The sequence below is a fragment of the Vicugna pacos genome, chromosome 4 (genome assembly GCF_048564905.1).
Source record: "Vicugna pacos chromosome 4, VicPac4, whole genome shotgun sequence".
Taxonomy (NCBI): domain Eukaryota; kingdom Metazoa; phylum Chordata; class Mammalia; order Artiodactyla; family Camelidae; genus Vicugna; species Vicugna pacos.
In genome coordinates, this window is record NC_132990.1 from 24,381,620 (window position 1) to 24,401,867 (window position 20,248).

General features: G+C 35.7%; 1 protein-coding gene across 10 annotated transcripts in view; it reads left to right on the plus strand.

Moving 5' to 3' along the window:
- Positions 1-2,352: 2,352 nt before the first annotated feature.
- The window catches only part of PSIP1 (PC4 and SRSF1 interacting protein 1), a 39,929-nt gene continuing 22,033 nt past the window's right edge, over positions 2,353-20,248 (plus strand). For all 10 annotated transcript variants that reach the window (XR_012071929.1, XR_012071931.1, XR_012071930.1 and 7 more), the window contains exons 1-6: positions 2,353-2,809; positions 3,316-3,528; positions 6,716-6,792; positions 16,573-16,711; positions 18,969-19,073; positions 19,836-19,898. Coding sequence is in view for 7 of the 10 variants with exons in the window: in XM_072959388.1 (XP_072815489.1) it covers positions 3,457-3,528; positions 6,716-6,792; positions 16,573-16,711; positions 18,969-19,073; positions 19,836-19,898 (456 nt within the window). In the remaining 3 variants the exon portion in view is untranslated. The remainder of the gene's footprint in view (positions 2,810-3,315; positions 3,529-6,715; positions 6,793-16,572; positions 16,712-18,968; positions 19,074-19,835; positions 19,899-20,248) is intronic.

The following is a 20,248-nucleotide window of genomic DNA, read 5'->3' on the forward strand; positions in this document are numbered from 1 at the left end:
CTATCTTGCTATATTTTTCCTAGCATACCCACCCCTAAGAAGGCTGACTATGGGGGAGGGGCGCATCAAGCACGCCTGGAAGGAGCACAAGCTCACACTAGTTCAGAAAAGCTCTCCAAGTGGCTCTGATGAGCCCAACACTCCCGCCTCCCTCTGCCTCCCCTCCCCCTCCACTTTGGAACTGCTACTCCAGGGATCTGGGCTTTTGTTCTCTAGAGGCTTAAACTACCACCTGTTTTGTCCTGACTTAAGGGATATCACCCGTTTTGTACAGACTATCAAAAATAGAAATTGCCAAAACTTAAAGATAGCAAGAGCTAAGCTTGTACTTTCTTTTTAAAAAATACTAAAACTAAAACATCAATGCTTTAACATTTTCACTCTGTTTTCTATTTTCTGAGGACCCCTCCCCCATAACCACTCCCTCTTTACTTGTTGGTGCTATCATTTAACACTAATAAAAGTTTATCTTTTAATATTAATCATAATTTATCTGTTAATACATATCTGTCTTCCCTATTTAAGTTCCTAGAGTCTGTAGCATCTTGAACAGCAGTAGTTTCTCAAACTTGAATATGCATAAGAATCATCTGGGAATCTTGTTAAAATGCAGATTCTGATTTAGCAGATCTGGGAGGGACTGAGTTTCTGCTAACAAGATCCCAGGTGAAGCCCATCCTGCTGCTGGGTCCTGGACCACACTTGGAGTTGCAAAGCCTTACTGGGCTTAGAACAGAGGAGGTGCACAAGAAATTGCTGGATGATGCCATGGTCTCACCTATTCAGTGTCTTGGAATTTTCTTCAATACATCTTTCTCTCCTTTTTCCTGTGCACGATTTATGACTAACAGACAATTATTCCTTTGTGTACTTAGCTCTGCCCTTTTTTCATAGTCAACTTTTTCATAGTCAACAATCTCATCCAGAAACCAGTCACTCAGAGAGTACAGCAGTAACCCTCCAGCCTCTTTCTACTGCTATCTAACTTTGTAGCAAGCAGGAAAAACTTTCTAGACTCATCTTTACCTTTCTTGCTCACCAGTCTATAGTAGCTCCCTAGTATACATCACATCAAACTCAAATTCAGGGTAAGAAGCTTCAAGACATTTCTCCAACCCTTCCCTCTCCCTTGCCAGTCAATTTCTCTTTTTGCAGCACTTGGAACCCTCTGCCTGTTGTTGAGGTATGATTCAGTCTCCTTGCAAGACATTTTGCACTGGAAATGTCTTCTTTCTTTCCTTTTAAAAGTCTATGCGTATCTCTTTTTAAAAAGTCTTATCAGTTTTTACTTTTATAATATTAAGCTTTTCTTAATTTTTCCCAGTTGTGAGTCCTTCATTTAAAGAAGTATGAACTACATACTATTATTTCTATATTTTAATATTCTTATGCTTTTTTCATTATTTTCATTGTTTCAAATGGTATCTGTGCTTGTTTTTCATGGTTGTATTCCTAGCATCTAATAGTGCTTGACACACAGTAGGTATTTCTGGGGTTAGGGGGGTTCAAATGAAAGATAAAACAAAATTTAAGATTAGTTTTTATTACTTTTCAAAATACCTTCTTATTTGCTACATTTATTGGAAACCTGAGTGTATGTTAATGGTTAAATAAAATTAGACAATTCTGGTGCCGTAGTTCTGATACAGTAAAAATACTGAATTATCAATTCACATCACAAGGTTGGGCATATTACTACCAACACAGTAAAAAAAAAATATTGGCTAAATGATAAAAGATAATTTTAGAAATCTCTTGAATAGTATTTTGAGTGATTAAAAATATTTGAGGTTTAGTAGCACTTTTTACACTGTACCACCTAACAGCTACCATTCTACTAGAGAAATAAAATTTAGACGCAACTAAAATTACTATGGGCCCAAACCCACATCCTATCTAAAAGGCTTATGCTTTCCTGCCATTGTTTTCTATCCTGCACGTTTGCATTCGTTAGGATTGCATTTTTCTTAATAGTTCTTGGTGCTTTAAATTTAAAAGAAAAGAAATGGGGCTTTCTCATATTACAATTTCGAGTAAAAGGAGACTGCTAGGCCCCTTCAGCAGGTTTTAGAGGCCTACAAGCTGCACACCCTGCAACCGCCTCATGCTCGGATTTCATTTATGGGTTTTTGTACAGTTCTTTTTTAGATGGTGCAAACCGCGCAAGTGCAGCATTTAAAACCTCTCCACCCTGGGAAACGATGCAAGAACATGCAACTTAGGCTGCCAGGTTCTGCCTAACACACAGCCAAGGGCTGGAGGCCCGGATACCCGCCCCCAAACCCCGTCCACAACAATCGTTTCCTCCCTCCCCGCCTTTTACATACAGTACACATACAAATACACACACGCAGAGCAGCCAGCAGGGGCGGGCCGGGCCCGACCACTCCGCAAACCGCAGGGGGGACCGCAGCGGGCCGAGCTGTTTGCGCCCACTCCTTTGTTACTTTGCACCCATCTCTCTATCCGCCTGGCTGCAACTGTTAGGCAAAAGCAAATCTGGGGATCTGAGGTCTCCTGAAGTTCCGCTTCGGAGCCACACGCCTTCGGCGGGTGCTGCGTTATTCCCCTTCCGTCGGCGAGCAGTTGGTTCCGCCCCAGTGCTAGCGGGCGCCGAGCGGGAGCCGCGCGGGAGCAGCGCAGCGACGGCGGCGGCAGCGGCAGCGGCGGCGGCGGCGGCGGCGGCGGCGGTTGTGATTCGGTGCCGTTGAGACGCCTCTGCGGCAGCTGGTGGCGCAGGTGGCTTGCGTGGACGCGGGCAGAGGCGGCTGGCCCGCCACCGCAGCCTCCGCGCCCGCGGCCCCGGCAGGTGAGCGGGCGGCGGGCACTCGCCCCGCCCCCCCTCAGTGGCTTCTCTCCTGGCTCTAGCGGGGAAGTGGCCGCGGCCCGCCTGGGAGCCGAGGTTCGGCCCAGGGTTGCGACCGTCGGGAAGCAGGCTGGCCGAGAGGTCGTGTGTGGATGGGAGGGGACCGTTCCCCTTCCTTTTGCCATGTTTTTCTCCCCCCCACCCCTCTCTCTCTTGGGGCTTAAGCTTAGGGGGGAATAACCTGAGGAAAGATGGGGCGGGAGAAGGGGGAAATTGGGGCTGAGAAGCATCTCTGCCTCAGGTGGTGGCGTCTTTTCGGTCGTCGAGCGGCGTACCTTGCGAAGCCTGGAGGGGTAGCTCTCGGGCTGCGGAGGCCGCGCACTCGCGGGGGAGGAGCGGGAGGCGGCTCTCCCCTCACTCTCCCACCCCCACCCCTCCCCGGCCCTCCCTGTACGGCCCCTCCCTCTGGGTTTCTGAGCTTTAATCGCCCTCCTTGCTCTCTCTCGCAGGCGCGTCGGGACACCCCAAGGCATCCTCCCCTTCCCGCCCCTCGGGGGACCTGGGCTCCCGTCCGCCCTCTTGCATCCCCTCGCCGTCCGCCCCCCGCATCTCCTTCTTGGGCTTCGGACCCCCGGCCTCGCCCCCGAAACATGACTCGCGATTTCAAACCTGGGGACCTCATCTTCGCCAAGATGAAAGGTTATCCTCATTGGCCAGCTCGAGTAAGTGATTTTTAGCTTTCGCATTTAGCGATGCTACCTTCCTCAGAGGCCTACTTCCTACCTTTTTCCCTCTTAATTATTTTCTCATGTCCTTTCCCTCCTTCTCTTTTAGTCTCTGTTTGTAACCTGACCTTTTATTTTACTTTTTGTTCCCATTAATCTCCCATGTAATTTAAAAATCTAGTGTTTCTACATATTTAGGTATTTTCCTGTGGTTTGTTTTTGACAGGTTTTCTTAACAGGAAATATTTAGAGGTGATGCTGTTAATGTCCCATTGTAGGTGAAAATAATGAAGTATGAATTTTATGTTTAAAAATTAAAATGGAACATTTTTCTAAATTTTGAATAAAATACAAAATACCTATGGATTCTGTTCACGCTATTGGGTGTCAAAGACTTACATGTGATTAAATTAAATTTGTAGGTATTTTTTAATGTTTTGTAGTTGATGAAGCCTTCTGGATTAGACTTGTTTAATAAGATCTAGGACTGGATACTATTGAGATTTTTACAGGGAGGTAGCACTAAGGAAGGTCTAAAATGTTTATTTTCAAGTTATTATTGGTGAAGTTTGCCTTATGACCTTGAAGTTGTTTAACTTCTTTGTTTCCCATAGGCAAAAGGTGGAGTAGACCCACATTCCTGGATTCACATGTAGTACTGAGAGGTGGTTAAAGACCCAGGATTTTTGTTTTTGGTGACATTTAGGAATTGAGACCATCTAAAATATTTAAGTACTATTTTCAGAAAAAGATCTTTCAGTTTATGGTTGGACTCAGGTTCTAAGATAGTTATCGAACTTAAAAAATGTTGAGCTCAAGTAGATTAGTAAGCTCAAGAGCCTTCTTAAATACAAACATGTGATACTCTAAGGTTGTGATTTCTCCTAATTTCCTTTTCTTTGAGGAGTGTATTTCTTAAAGATAATTAAGTCCTATAGTTTTAATTACATCAGCTGGTAGGAAAAATAGCCATTGGTTACAGAGAATCATGGAGTGAGTTGCTGAGTGCTATCCGAGTATAAAATGTTCATTGGTTCTTAATTTTTTTCCCATCCAGCTTTTTACAGATTCAGGTTTACAGGTTTCCTTCCCCATCCTGGAAAGTTTTTTTTTGTTTTTTTTTTCTGCAGCCTATTAAGTCTACCTTTTCAGTGCAGTCTTACTTGAAAAATCCTTAACCATAATTTTTGTCTGTATATTTGACACTTTATTTCCTTTGTGATAACCTTTTATTTTAATTCTTACATGCATTCTTTGACTTCTGAAAAGATCATAAGCCTCTCAAAGGTGACAGATATAAACTGAATTTCTTTATTACACCTGCCCCTAATCCTTAGTACATAAATCATGCACTTAAAAAAGCAATACTTCATGTTTAAATAGAGCATGGGGAAACTGAGCAGGTTAAAGTTTCTCCTAAGATACTTTTTTTTTTTTGTGGTTTTAGCATCATTTGTTTTGAGGTGTTATAAAATCTGAGGGTCTGGGATACATCTATATTCAGATTTCTATGCGACAGTGCAGTTAAAAGCCAAATGAAAATGTTTTAGAAATTATCTCTTCTTCCAAATTATTCTTCCTCACATGCTTCAAGGTGATTGAGAGTTAATGCTAATAAAATCACAGTAAAGTAGCCTTTGGAGGGCCAGAGTATTTTCTTTGTTTAATAAATTTTATATTTAACAATTTAATTTGGATTGAAATGGGAAATTTTAATCTGTTTCCTTTTCCCCTTTTTTCTTAGAAATGGTTAAATTTGGTTTTGATATTTTCTCTCCAAGAATTATATTCCTTTTTTTGTCCTCTCTCCAGTCTTTTAAATTTTGAGCCTGCTTTAGAGTTTAAAGTATGTATTTAAGGTCTAAGCTGTGAAGGTGACAACCATTGTTCGAATTTTGATTTTAATATTTTCTGTCTGTGTGTCTCAAACTTCATTAATTTTTAAGTCTTGTACAATCTTGTAATCCTGGACCAGTAATAAACATTTTTAAAGTCAACTTTAGAAAAATTGCCCAGCATATATTAAACTCTAGGTACTAGACATTTGTACAGACTTTTAAAGCTGTTTGCTAGAAGAAAGAAGCATATGAGCTGAGTTGACAGAAAATACCCTTATCTTAAGGCCTCTTAAGGATTTTCATAATTCCTCAACTTGTCACAAAGTTGAAAGCATAGTACAGTCGTCGATAGGAGAGAAAATTAAGTTCCTAAGGGTGTTGAATGGTAACGATTCTAAATGTCTGAAACCTTCAGACTACTTGCCAACTAGTCAAATCATGCTTATGGTCTTTTCTTCAACATAATGATGCATACTGAGCACAGTAGGTCTTCTAGTCTGTTCCCTTCTTAACAGATTTAACTGATTTTTTAAAGTGTCTTTGAAATTATGAAAATTATGAAATAGAAATATTGTCATAAAGTTTAAAATAAGTAACGAAGTTGAAATGTTAAATTCTGGCTAAATACTATTACCTGATGGCTTTAACTCTGATAAGGGACAGTTACAAGTATTACTGTGTTAGACATAACAGTACCTGATACTTTCTTCCTTACTTAGTTAAAAGTATTAAAAGAAATGAAAAAGAAACAGGTAACTTCATGTGATTCAGCCATGTAGGTATAAGATCTTTCCAGAATATATGTTTCAGACTTTGAGAAATACTGCTTTAAACTTAATGCTTGCTCTTACATTACTCCGATATTTGTATAGCCTCCCTGCAGAAATAGGATTTAAAATTTTTGAGCAGGTCCAGACTCCTTGTCTGAAATGCTTAGGGCCAGATTTGTTTAAAAAAATTCAGAATTTTTAGAAAGATTATGATGGTACATATGCCATTTTTATTTTAGAAAGGTTATGATGGTACATATGCCATGTATCTTGCTTCTGGTAGGGTCTGGGATGGCACATGATAATCTAGCACGCTGTTTCTGCAGAGAAGCCTCAGAAACGCTGGGTGGATGAAAGAAATGATAGAGTAGCTTCAGTGTCAATCCAGGTTTTGCCACCAGCTGAAATTTGAGAAATATCTTGGTTTTCAGGGCTTCTTGGGTTAATAAGGGATTGTGGACCATAACTGGTCCACTTTATAGCAGATTCCTTTTGGTTATCTTGTTTTCAGTTTATTCTGGTGTGTGTAGGTGCATATGATTTAAAAGATTTTAATTCTTCTAATCTTTCTTTTAGGTAGATGAAGTTCCTGATGGGGCTGTAAAACCACCAACAAACAAACTACCTATTTTCTTTTTTGGAACTCATGAGACGTAAGTCCTTTTAGCTCTAGCGGCAAATCAGAGTGAATTTATTAGGTTCATTGGGCATAAAATGAAAAACAAGAAGCTACTAATTCAAAGAGAAGATAAAGTAATAGGAAACTTTAAAATCATCTTTGAACTATGGGAAAAAAAGTCTTCAAGCTTCCCTTTTAAATTTATTTTTATGGTAGAAAAATTAGACCTAGGTTTACCTTTTATTGGAATGAATGTTTCCTTAATCATAAAAGGATGATATGTGTGTGTGTGTGTGTGTGTGTGTATATATATATTGGTCCTCTTGGCAATCAGAAGAATAACTGATGGATGAAAGTATGTAGGGAAAGTTTTAATAAGGCATTCGGTTTTCATATTTAGTATAATTAGTGCTTTTTTATAAAATGACAACCTGGCACCCTGTTTTATGCTTTGTGATTTTAGCCACACAAATGGTATATTGTGGGAAAGGTGAGAAGAAATCTGGGTACTTCATTCTGTGTGTATTTATGTGGTCCTGAGAGCCACCGTTACTGCTCTGCTGCCCCTGGTGGATTTGTGGGCAGAGAAGGGATTTGGTAAAGCAAATTAATTTTTCAAAAATTGCAGCTGAATATTGAACTGTTAATTCTAGGGACAGAGGATTACTCCAGGACTGTCTCTTTGGTTTTGAAAAATATACTACGTGTTTATATTTCAATAGCCTTATAAGTCATATATAATCTTGCTGACTTTGAGCTTGATGTTTAGAATCTGCAATAATTTTGGTAAAGTAGACTTGTTTACCTGGAATCAGGTGAAACAAAGCTGGTGATACTCTAAATAGAATTATGTATTCCTTAGAGTGCCTGCAGTGGCAACGTTTGGTTTAATGTTGCTTAGCTACTATATGAACTTCTATGTAGTTTTTAAAAACAGGTTTATTGATAAGTAATTTACATCCTAAAATTCACTTGTTTAAAGTGTGTAACTCAGTGGATTTTAGTATATTTACTTATATACGTATTAGCAGTCTTTCTTCATTACCGCCTCCCCAGCCCTAGATCCCCACTAGTTTAATGTCTGTCTAGATTTGTCAATTCTGGACATTTTATGTTAATGAAATCATATACCATGTAATTATCTGCTTTAAAATACAGTTTTGAGTCCAGAATTGGCTTGGCCTTCAGTATGATTACTTTCAGTTGAGTTCAGGTACATTCTAAATATAAAAATTTAATTCTGTAAGAAATGATGAGTTTCTGATTCTCTGGGATAATCTGCCATTTAAAACATTCATAAATTTAAAAGGGAAAGATACTTTTAATGAAAAATTATGTACTCTTGAAATAGGGGTTTTCAACATATGGTACCAGGTCAAGTGGCACCACACCTGGGAACATCACATGGGAACTGTAGTTAGGCATGAATATTCTTAGGCCCCCACCTCAGATTTACTGAATCAGAAACTGAGGTGCGGGGCCCAGCAATCTGTTTTAATTATCCTTCCAGATGATTCTGATGCATGTGAAGTTTGGGAACACTATCAGAGTAATGTGAGTAGACATTCTCTAGAATTTTTACATGTCCTTATAGTTTTATAGAACACATGGTTCATTCTTATGTTAAATTTAGAAGAATGATCATCCTTTTCCCAGCATCTGAAAAATGGGGATTTTTACATTGTAAATATATACGAATTATAAATCAAAACAAACTACACCAAGTAACGAAGTTCATAAGCTTTGTTTGGGTAATAACAGAACAGTGATACTAAGTGGTTAATGAAGACAGTGAATTACTAATACTTAAAAAGTAGAATATAGTCAAGGAATTAAACTGTAAAACTAAGCTAATGATAGCAGGTTTTCATTTCAAAATGCACTTGTAATTTTTGTGCCTTAGTATTCTCAGAAGTACACCATTATCTTTAGAAAGGCAGTGCTGTTGTATCTATTAGTCTGGTGACTAAACTTTTTTGGTGCTTAAGGTTAATCTTTAGAAACTAGATCTCAGTGATATTTGACTTTTTCCCCCTCTAAAATTGGGAGGGTGATTATTTGAACCTTTTAATTTGGAATTTGCAGAAATGGGAGTTTATTCTAGTAGCCTGTAGTTAGGGAGATGTGAAAAGAAACCCTTAGACCAAATGGCAATTTAGAAAACTGTACTTACTCGTAATTGATTTATAGATTAAGATTTTTTAAACTGTAAATTTAGAGCAGAATCCTTTTGTAATTCTGTTCTTTTCCTGACCCTATAGACATCTGATTTTCCTTAAGAGTTTTATACCTTTCACAGTAAATTCATCCAGCAAAGTTTTGAATATTAGATAACAAGAGCCCTTACATGTACCTACTGTAACTGTCTACTAGGTATCTTAAAATGAATATATTCAAAATAGATTCTTAGTAAATGAGACTCACATGGATGCAGTGGTTTGCTGAACCAAAAGTATGGGTATTCTTGATATTATTTTATATCCTTTTCTCTTCCTCCCCACATCTTGTCTGTCAGCAAGTCTTGTTCTTTTCTGTTAAAGTGCATTCTAAGGTCTTCTGCCTCTACTACCGCTTAAGCTCATGCCGCAATTACTCTTAGAAATAGTGTCCTAATCCTCTTTTGGTTTCAGTTTTCACTCTTCACATATAGTCAAAGTGATCTTTATATCCCAGTCAGATTATGTCTTTTCCCTGTCCAAAAACCTTCAGTGGCTCCCTTATTAACATTACTAACAAACTAAACCCCCACATTTTGTCTACAAGTGCTGTTTGTAAGCCCCTACAACCTGATCACAATTTTTTTCTACATTACTGTATTTCATCTTGCCTCAGGTCCTTCTTGAGTGTTTTCTTTGTTGGGAAAGGTATGTCTTCAGATTTTCAGTCATTTAGATTGTAGCTCAAATCTTCCTTTTCATGCTTATTTCTCTGTTGCAGTAATGACTGAAATGTTTCCTTTTCCTTCACCCACAAGTGAAGAGCTTGGAGAGCAGGGACCTTGTCTATCTTGCTTATTATAATTTACTTAAGTGCCTGACACATAGTAGCTGTTAAATAAATGTTTGGTGATAGATTGAAAGTTCTATGACCTAGATAAAATCATTTGTTGACTATGAATGTGCTGTCCATTAGCTGACATTTATACAGTATTTAAGACAACTGGATCCGAAGACTATCTTTGAATCCTGCTATTTACCTGCTGTGTGACTTTGGGCAGCTTCCTTCTGCCTTGTAAAATGGGAGTAATAAAATACTCTACCTTAGGATTTGAGGTGCAAACAAGATATTACATGAAAAATGCTTAAAACAGTGCTTGGCATGTATTAAACATTAAATGTCAGCTATTAACAATTAAAGATAATGTTGCATATTATTTTTTCAAGACCAATACTTGTGTTCATTAAATTATTTGCAGTGCAGTTGGAGTTTGGCTGACTAACTACCATTGCTAATTGAGAAAATAGTCTCATCGAGGTCTGTTTTTCTAAAGTAGAAAATTTTAAATGAGGATGTTTTTGCTGCTTTTATCTCCTTACTGCTCTTACTTGTCTTGATTCAAAGATGTTAAATGCTCAGTTCTAGGAACTTTAAAAATACCCATCAAGGCTGTTTCAAAACCTGCCTAAGGTACAGTTTTAGGAGTGAAAGGGAAGGTACAGCTGGTTAATCAGTTTTTTGTATAATCTGCCCACAAGAAAGGAATAAATGAAGCATAGAAGAGGATTTTATTTTCTTCTGCAGTTTCCCATGTACAGACATAGCTGCATATGTTGGTGTGGAACAGGTTTCTCATGAGCCTTATATAATGAGGAACTGTTCATCTCTGTACCATCAGCTTGATGGCACATAGTAGATGTATCATCAATTGTCTTGAATCAGTTTCTGTTATAAAATAGTGCATGCTGTTAGAAAATCTTGGTATAAAGTAGTATGTTTCATATTTTGTGATTTAATAATAATGGAGAACTGAAGCAGCAAGTTAGAATCAATGTTTTAAAAGATAGGAGTTTCTGTATTATAATATTGCTTGGCAACAGTTAAATGAGCCTTGGGCTTCTTGTCTTCAGCTGTGGTAAGCTTTCCTATCCCCTTTTTTTTTCATATGTGACTTCTGGTTTGTTTTAAAGGAAAGGTTCTAGGCGTGTGATAACTGAGTTTTTGTAAGACATATGTGTATGTTTTTTACATACATTATTTACAAAAAAGTGACATTAGAGAACTGCTTTTCTGTGTACTTCTGCTTAAAGGAATACACTTTACGGCCTTTAGGCATATGCCCTGTAAGAAATACACTTGCAGGATTTAAGTAGCTTCAAAATTATGAAATTAGTACTCTAGTTAATGATTTGCTATTTTCTTATGACATTTTACATTAACTTTGATCCTTGTGGGCTTTGACATTGGTATTTGAAATCTGAGTTTATATGTATAGGGATATGACATCAATATTTTATTGGTAGATGTTTCAAGGCTATATTACAGTGGTTAAAGGAAACCCTGAAGCCTTTTTAGGGGAACATTGTAAAGAGTTGAGACTGCTGTTTAATAGCTAGATCACCTTCCCTGAGCCAGTGACTCTTTCTGGCCTTCAGTTTTCTAATCTTCAAAAGGAGGATTTTGGTTATCCTTAAGTTTCCTTTCACCTCTGGCGTTTGGTGGGTAACTTACTTTGAGTTAGTGTTTATCTTTTCGTTGTAAAAATTTTAAAAACAAACATTAAAAGAGTTCTCTACAAAGGAAGCAAATAATTTTTACTGCTATTTTTTAGAAACAATGCTTAAACTTGTTACTGTTTTGGTATGTTTTTGAGTTTTTTTAATGTCATTTTAAAATGGAGTGCTTTGAAGAATAAATTAGAGCAACAGTCATATAAGGTTGTGCCCTTGGGGACCAGCAGTGGATGTCTAGAAACCTATCTGAGCTCTGCTCACCAGACCTGTGGGATTGCATCCCTGGGGAAGATTCTTTATGTGTATTTGTGTTTTCTTCTTACTGTTTTTAAACTGAAATGTAATAGACATACATTGTGTAAGTTTAAGGTGTGTTGATTTTAATACATTTATATATTGCAATATGATTACCTACCACTGTTGCATTAGCTAACATTTAGTTAACACCTACCTCATGTCCAGTAATTAGCCATTTCTTTTTTGGGGTGAGAACATATGAGGGTTCTTTTTTCATCCACCATAGTTTTTTGAGTCTTATTAAAGAGCTCCATAGTCTTGAGCATAATCTTTGACCCAACTGTTCCACTTAGAATTTATTAGGAAGATATGTGAAAAGATTGAGCAATACATTATTTATTATAGCTTCATTTATAATAGAAAATTTGATATAGAAAATAGTTGAGCAATAGACAGTGATTTTGGGATAGCTATTCAGTGTTAAGTAATTGTTGACATAAAAAGATGTTCGTTATAATTTGAAAAAGTATTCGTGAGTATGTATCGTAAAACATTAAAATTACATGTTTTTTACATTTCTGTGTAAACAAAAAGGTGAAAACAGTGGCTCTCTTTAGTTGGTAAAATTATGGATCATTTTTGTTTTCTTTGATGGGATGTAGTGGTCACTGAAAAATAATTTTAACAGCTTTATTGAGATATAATTCATATCCCCAACAATCCAAATAAAGCATACAGTTCGATAGAAGTGTAGCCACTAGCACAATGTTAGAACATTTTCATCACCCCAGAAAGCCTGTACCCATTAGTAGATAATTCTCACTTCTCCTTTTACTCCTGTCTTGCTGTAGACAACTACTAAACTGTTTGCCTGTGCTGGGCATTTTATATAAATTGAACTATAGAAATATGATCTTTAATGAGTGGCTTTTTTTCACTTAGCATGTTTTCAAGGTTCATCTTTATTTTGTAGTATGTGATAGTACTTTGTCTTTATTGCCAAATATTCCATTGTATTGATCTATATTTTATCTACTCATCAGTTGATAATTTGGGTTGCTTCTACTCTGGGCTGTTATAAATAATGCTACTATGAACATTTGTGAACAAGTGTTTGTGTGGACAAGTTCTCATTTCTGTAGGAGTGGAATTCCTCGGTCACATGGTAACTTTATATTTAATCTTTGAGGAATTGCCAGACTTCAAATCAGCTGTGCACCATTTTATATTCCTATCAGCAATGTGTGAGGATTCTAATTGCTCCATGTCTTTGGCAAGACTTGTTATTATTATCTTTTTTATTATAGCTATCCTATTGGGTGTGAAGATATTCTGGTTTTGATTTACATTTCACTGATAGCTAATGATACTGAGCATCTTTACGTGTGAATTTTTTTTTTAATATTAGAAAATAGAGCTTGAAAATCTGAATCTGTATGTAAAACAAGGTGGTATGAATAAGACCAAATATAAGTGATTACAATATATAAACAGACTTCTATTAAGACTTTTAGATTTGATTAATCCTATTAATCTCCCTGTGTCTTATTTTGTGAGACAAGGCTCAAACAAGACATGACCAAGTAACAGTATAATGTAGTCACAAAGAAAGCAAGAATAGGAATATTGCTGTCTGACAAAAGTAGAATTTAAAGTCACAGTATGAAGAGGAGAGAAGGACACAGGCAGTCTTTAGCTTTGTGGAGTTCTACTATGTGTGAATTTTGGTTACCATGGTTTAATTAAACAGCACCAGCCCCCCCCAACAAGTTTCAAATTTTATTTAGTCTGGAATATTAACTATAATTGTATAAACTACAAAATTTGCTGCTAGCTCATCAGTCCACAAATTAAGATGTAAATAACAGATGCAGAACAGGTCTCTTTTTTTCAGAGTTTACTGGTAATTGGTCAGTGTACATCTGTTTCTCATTTCAAGCACAGATAGCACACTATGTAGTAGTGTTACTGCTTCGTTGTCTTTCAATGATATACCCATCCAGCTTACATTTAAAGAAAAAACAAAATAGGGAATTGGCCAAAAAAGAAACTGAAATTGCTAGAAGTGAAATCTGAATTGAATGTAAGTGGAGTTATAGAATAAATAGCCTTGTGAATAATAACCTTGTGAATGTAGATGTGCTGTATTTGTAGAGACTAGATACGCAGCCAGAGCAGCTTAGGGAAGGCAAGCTTATCAACATAAATGAGGAAAGTGGTTGTAATAAAAAGGATGAAGATTTCTCAGAGGAAGCTGTGCCAACAAAAAAACATTAAAGATATTTCACAACATTGAAAGTGAAAAGATAAAATGTTAGAAGCTGATTATATTTAAAAAAGATATGACACAGTGCCTTAGGCATAGAAAATATGCTTACTCCATATCATAAGTTACATGATCAGAAGAGGCAAGGACTGTTCAAACTATTCTTGATAAGTTTTTTACGAAGTAATGAAATACTTTAATCTCAGTGTTTTTAATGTTTTAAATTGCAGTGTACTAAATAAGTATTAGTTTTACTTTCTAAAATTTCTTTACACACTGTCAGTAAGACTTTAATGTTTTGATAATTTGTAAAGGTTATGGAACAATTGTAATTTTTCCCACTGTTCAATAAGGTTGCCTTGCATTGGTTTTTTATGATCTCTTGTCATACAAAGTGAGGACTGCCTGTTTGGGGGAAAAATTATCCATGTAAATTTAACCATCAAACCTTTATACATTAAATATTTTCATGATGCAATCAGTTTTCTCTTGAATCGCTTTTTAGCTTAGAGTTGTAGCTAAGCCCCATGTTTGAGGTTTTGAGATTTTTTCTATAATTTTATTAAATAGTTAATATTTAAAGTCCCTTCTACTTCTTGAAGTTCCTGATGCCACCAGTTTTGAACCCTTTGGGGATTTTGAACTATAAATGAAGGTGCTGTCTGACGTTCTACATTGCTGCTTAGTATCCAACTTTCTTAGTCTTCCCAGCATCCTAATCTGTTGATAGTGTCTTTTACTGTCTTTAGCTTTATGATTGTGGGGTTTTAGGAGAGAATTGTCGTGTTCTAACTAGAAGTACACTTTATTTTTGATGGAGTTTTAACTCAAGTCATTTACTTGGAATTTGAAGCTGGTTATGCGGGAGGAATTGCTTTACTGTTTTAACTAAATGTGTTAATTTTTCTAATTTTAGATTCTGGGCAGGAATGAATGATGCCTAGTGAAAGTCTGAATTTCTGGATCAAATGAGATAATGATGATTTAAGTGTGCCTTAATTGATGTGCAGTTAAAATACATGGATACTTTGAATACTTCTAAATTGCATAATATAAGAAATAAAGCTGACTTTTATATGCATTAATTGTATTTAAGTAGAGTTCTAAGTCTCTTTTTTTCTAGAAATTTTATCTTAAAGCCTAACTGAAATTTTAACCATAGTCATTAGGTCCCCAGTTCTTAAAGAATTTCAGCAGACATGGAATTTGTGATAGATATAAAATTAGTAATTAATTGTCTTAAATTGTAGCACAGTTTAGAGGAAATGAGTAGTAATTTGATTTTTCTCTTGCTTTAGAAAATACATATATATCAACCATTATAGCAAAAAACAACATGTATTGTTCATCTCCCTTTATGGGATTGACAGATTTCTACAGATCTGACTGCCGTATGGAGATATATAAGAGGTCTGTTCTAGGGAATATATCTGAATATATATGTATATATACACATACAAAAACAGTTGATTCTTGTCATTCATGGATTCCATATTTATGAATTTGCCTCCTCACTAAAATTTATTTGTAATCCCAGATCAGTACCCATGACACTTTTGTGGTCATGTCTGTGTGCAAAATGGCAAAAACTTTTGAGTAACCTGATGGACACATTCCTAGTTGAGGCTGAACCAAGGCCATGCTTTGCCTTGTTTGAGCTCATATTGTAAACAGGTGTCCTTTTTGCAGTCTATCTAGTGCCATAGGTTTTGCATTTTTGTGCTTTTTCTGGTCATTTTACATGCTTATACCCACATGTAGCACTGAAGTGCTATTTAGTGTTTCTAGCTGCAGGAAGGCTGTACTCTGCCTTGTGGAGAAGGTATGTGTTATACAAGCTGTTGTCTGTGAGTTCAGCGTTTATAAATTACCCATATATATAATATAAGGTGTCTTTAAACAGAAACACACATAGAACAGTTATGTATTGATTGATTGACAAAAATGTGGTGACCAGAGGAACGTACCCTGTATTTCCCCTGGAGCAGTGGGTACAGTATTCCCTAATTCAGTGTTTGTGGAGACATTATAAATATAATCACCATGAAAACAAGAATTGACCGTGTGTGTGTGTATATGAATGAACAAACCAGTAATAACATCTGATTGTTTCATTGAATAAAGTAAACTTCTTAACATTCATTTTATTCTGAAAATCTACATGTATATAAACACAAATATTTGAAAATATACATATAATATACCTTATTGACAGCATTTTATGAGTTGTGTAATATTCCAAATTACTTCAATATAAAACTATTTGAAGTGCATTTAAATGTATTGGTTTATACAGTCATGTCTCATCTTTTTTTCATTTTGTGCATTTTTTATTGTGAAATATAGCAAAATGTATCATTTTAACCACTTTTAAGTGTACAGTTTAATGACATTCAGTACATTCATAGTGTTGTTCCAAGCTTACATGTTTTTTTAAAATAGGATTATGGATCTAAGAGTTTGTGACTGAATTTCATGAAAGTATTTGGAATTCAGTATAATTATTTGTGGCTACCCTTTATGTATGATTTTTAATGCATTTTAGATTAAGAATTTTTGTTAATTGCATCATAGGGTAGTGCTGTTTAATAACTTATATTTGAGATCGCTTTGCACTCACATTCCCCCCCTCCTTTTTCAGTGCTTTTTTAGGCCCAAAGGATATATTTCCTTACTCAGAAAATAAGGAAAAGTACGGCAAACCAAATAAACGAAAAGGCTTTAATGAAGGTTTATGGGAGATAGATAACAATCCGAAAGTGAAATTTTCAAGTCAACAGGTGCGTCATATTACATAAAACTTAGTTTAGTATTATTTATTCCGTTTTGGGGAATAATCACTATTTTAGCTGTAGGAAAATAATTCAAGAGCCTTGTGAATTTCAGATTAAATTGCTCTTATTTGTGAGGGTGAACCTTGAACTTTAATATCCAGATAACTGATGAAAATATTGCCTGCATGGTCAGACAGACCTCAGAAGACTGTGAAACCCTTATTTAAATTCTGATTGAGAATTTATTTACTGTATCATTGAATTTAAAGCCATCTGTACTATTTTCTTAAATTGAGATTTTATAACTTGAAAGGTGTGGTTTGTTATTCATTTTAATTTCTAAATCCTTAAAATTTATTAGAATATGAATTTCACATGGGTTAATTGAATATGTGACCAAAATACTTATAGCACCGTGCAAATTATGCTTATGTTTTTGGTGTCTAGAAGAACAGCCTTTAAACATTTTTATTCTATTTCTTGTGTGTCCAGAACTTTTGTTCATTTATATTGGACTTGAGCTAGTAAAAACTAGGACGAATAAGAGTAAACCTAAAGAAGGTGATAGCAACACACTGAAAATTATGCAACTTTCTGCTTTTAAACCTATGTATTTTTTATTTTGTTGCATGTGCCATGCTTTTTCTCACGTTTGAGAACTTTTTAGTTGCTCTTCTGTCTGGAACATTTAAATCTTTCATTAATGCTTCACGGCCACATTAGATGATCCTAAGTGCTTTCATTATCCACCCAAAAGTTAGTTGTTACACAAGTCATCAGACCATATCATAATTGCTTCTGTATTGTCTTAACTGCCACAGGCTATTAGTTCCACAAACAAAGAAGTCGTATGTCCTGTGTGCCTGGTATTGTTATATGTGTGGGAAGAATAGGTACTCACTAAATGTTCGTTGCACAAATGTAAGAATGGATGAATGGTTTCCCATCCTTACTGCCTTGACTCTAATGGGAGTCCAAAGAGACTGAGTTGCTTGTTTCCTGAAAATATTTTGTAACTTAACTTGGATCATGCATCCTGTGATGGTGCCTTCATGGTCATTTTCCTACTCCAGATTGCCTAGCTTAGTCACCCTATTCTCTGTTCTTACCTACCTCCTTAATCTCCAGGTAGTTTACATGATGTATACTTGGAATTTTCCATTTCACAATGAAATTTTTTTAGGTTGTGTACATGAAACCCCAACAATTTTCTGTTTTTAACAAAAATATGAATGATTATGCTAGTGTGATGTACTCTGTGTTCCTGGCCCAGACATCCCCAGTGGCACATTCCTATGGTTTGGTGCAAGCATTGATGTCCAAACTTTTAAAAAGAAACAAACCAAAAATTGGCCATCATATTTATAAAAATTTCTGTAGTGCTATAAGTAACTTTGGGCACATTTTTACAGTTTTTATTGTACTGTTATAATTTGTGGGTTATCAGCCTTGCCTTTTTCACAAAAGAGGAAATGGGTTTACAGTGTAAAAGACTTGTACAAGGAAATAGCTAGAAGGGTACACAGTTTGGAGTACAGTGCTATCGTGTTGTAGATCTGCGCTTTACCCTCACCTCCCAGTGTGTACTGTGTTGCCTCTGGTATTCATCTTTTTGGTTGTTACTATGAAAATCTAGGCATCCTAGATCACCTGCTTAAGCATCTCTCATCTGGAGATTCTTTTAAAATTTAATGATGATTACTGGGCTCCCACTCAATGCCTGTTAAATCAGAATCACTTAAGTTTGAGTCTCAGGAATCTGCATTTTAAATAAACTAAATTTGAGATACATATATCAATCAAAAGTCCTTAAGTAAAGCTGCAGTATATATCTCATTAGCTAGTGATGTTTGTCTTAGAGTACCTAAATAAGCTGCTTTCTCCGGAATATTTCAGTAGTTGAATAGAGTATAAGTCTGTGCTGTTCTAAATCAACTTAACATTGTATCTTGTTGGTGTTTGTTGGTTAGAACATCAAGATGGTATTCTTAGTAATTGTACTTCTTCATTTCTGCCTCACCGTTTTATCTGCTGAGCTTGTATGCATCAATTGCAGGAATGTAGTACCTTCTAAGACTCTCCTAAAGAAAATAGTAGCATTTCAAACTATTTAAAAATTGTATATGTTAAAAGTATCCTGTGCAACAGAAATGAGGGTACTTATCTAGCTTTTTAACAGGCTTTGATTTTTTTCATGGGTAGAAAAATTTGAAGTAGAGGTAAAATTTTATTTTGTGAAACTAATAGACTTAATTGCTCATAGACGTCAACTAAACAATCAAATGCATCATCTGATGTTGAAGTTGAAGAAAAGGAAACTAGTGTTTCAAAGGAAGATACTGATCATGAAGAAAAAGCCAGCAATGAGGTGTGTTTAATTTTTTTTACCTTCTAAAACCATTTTGTTGCAAGGAAGAACTGTAAAATGAGTTGATTGTGGCAAAATAGAAAGTAATCTTTAAAGTAGTTGAGCAATGAATGAGAAAATATTCAAGGCTTATTTTCTTATGTAAATAATAAATATAGTATTGGAAAATAATTTTTTCACCTTTAAGATGCATGGATGTTTTTATTTGAAGTTATTCTGCTGTGCAAGATATGAGGTACAACTAGGAGAGTGTAAGGGATATTTTTAAAGTGAAATGTTGTTGGATGGATGTCCTAGAAAGGACATTGAACTGACTTTTTAAAAACCTAGGTTTATTTCCAACTCTGTCTTTGTTTATCTGAGTGGGGATACTCATTTAGCACTTGTAACCTTCATGAAATTGTTAGGTGATCTCCAAAGTCCCGGATACCTTTTAACATTCACAATCCTAAAGCTGAGGATTCTACTGTAAAAAAGAGTCATTTTGTAAATTTAAATAGACTTCCTGGTGTACTAGCAAATGTGACTTTTATGTTTAATCTGACAGAGAAAAGAATTTTTTTTAGGGGAAGATACTGGTGATTACTTTCACTTTATAATGATAATGTTTAGACTTTCAATGTTTCTAATTTCAAAGGTCAGAGAAGCAAAACAAGTTTCCCTAGTACTTTTAGTGAAATGTGCTTGTCACTTTTAATTTAAGAAATTTTCTTTCAGACTTGGCATAATTTGTCAATTTCAAATCTCATTTTTTTTTTAAAGGATGTGACTAAAGCAATTGACATAACCACTCCAAAAGCTGCCAGAAGAGGGAGAAAGAGAAAGGTAATTCTACTGCTTAACCACAAAGATCTTAAAATAATTTTTATTTTAATTGGATTGAGGAAGTGTAGAGATAATGAAACCATATCATTTAATTTAAACTTAGTCTTTTTTTTTAAAAAGTAGATTATGTTGTTTACTTATCAAAACTGTCTTTTCTTAGTGATATAGAACCCTTTCGTTTACCACCCTTAAGTGGTAAACAAAATAAAATGTTCCAATTTTCATTTCTTTTAATGATCTGCCTCCCAACTTTCTCTCAAAAATGGATGATGATATACACTCACAAGATTGTTGAGTGGATTAAATGAGTTAACACATGTGAGATATTTATATTAAATTCTGGTACATAA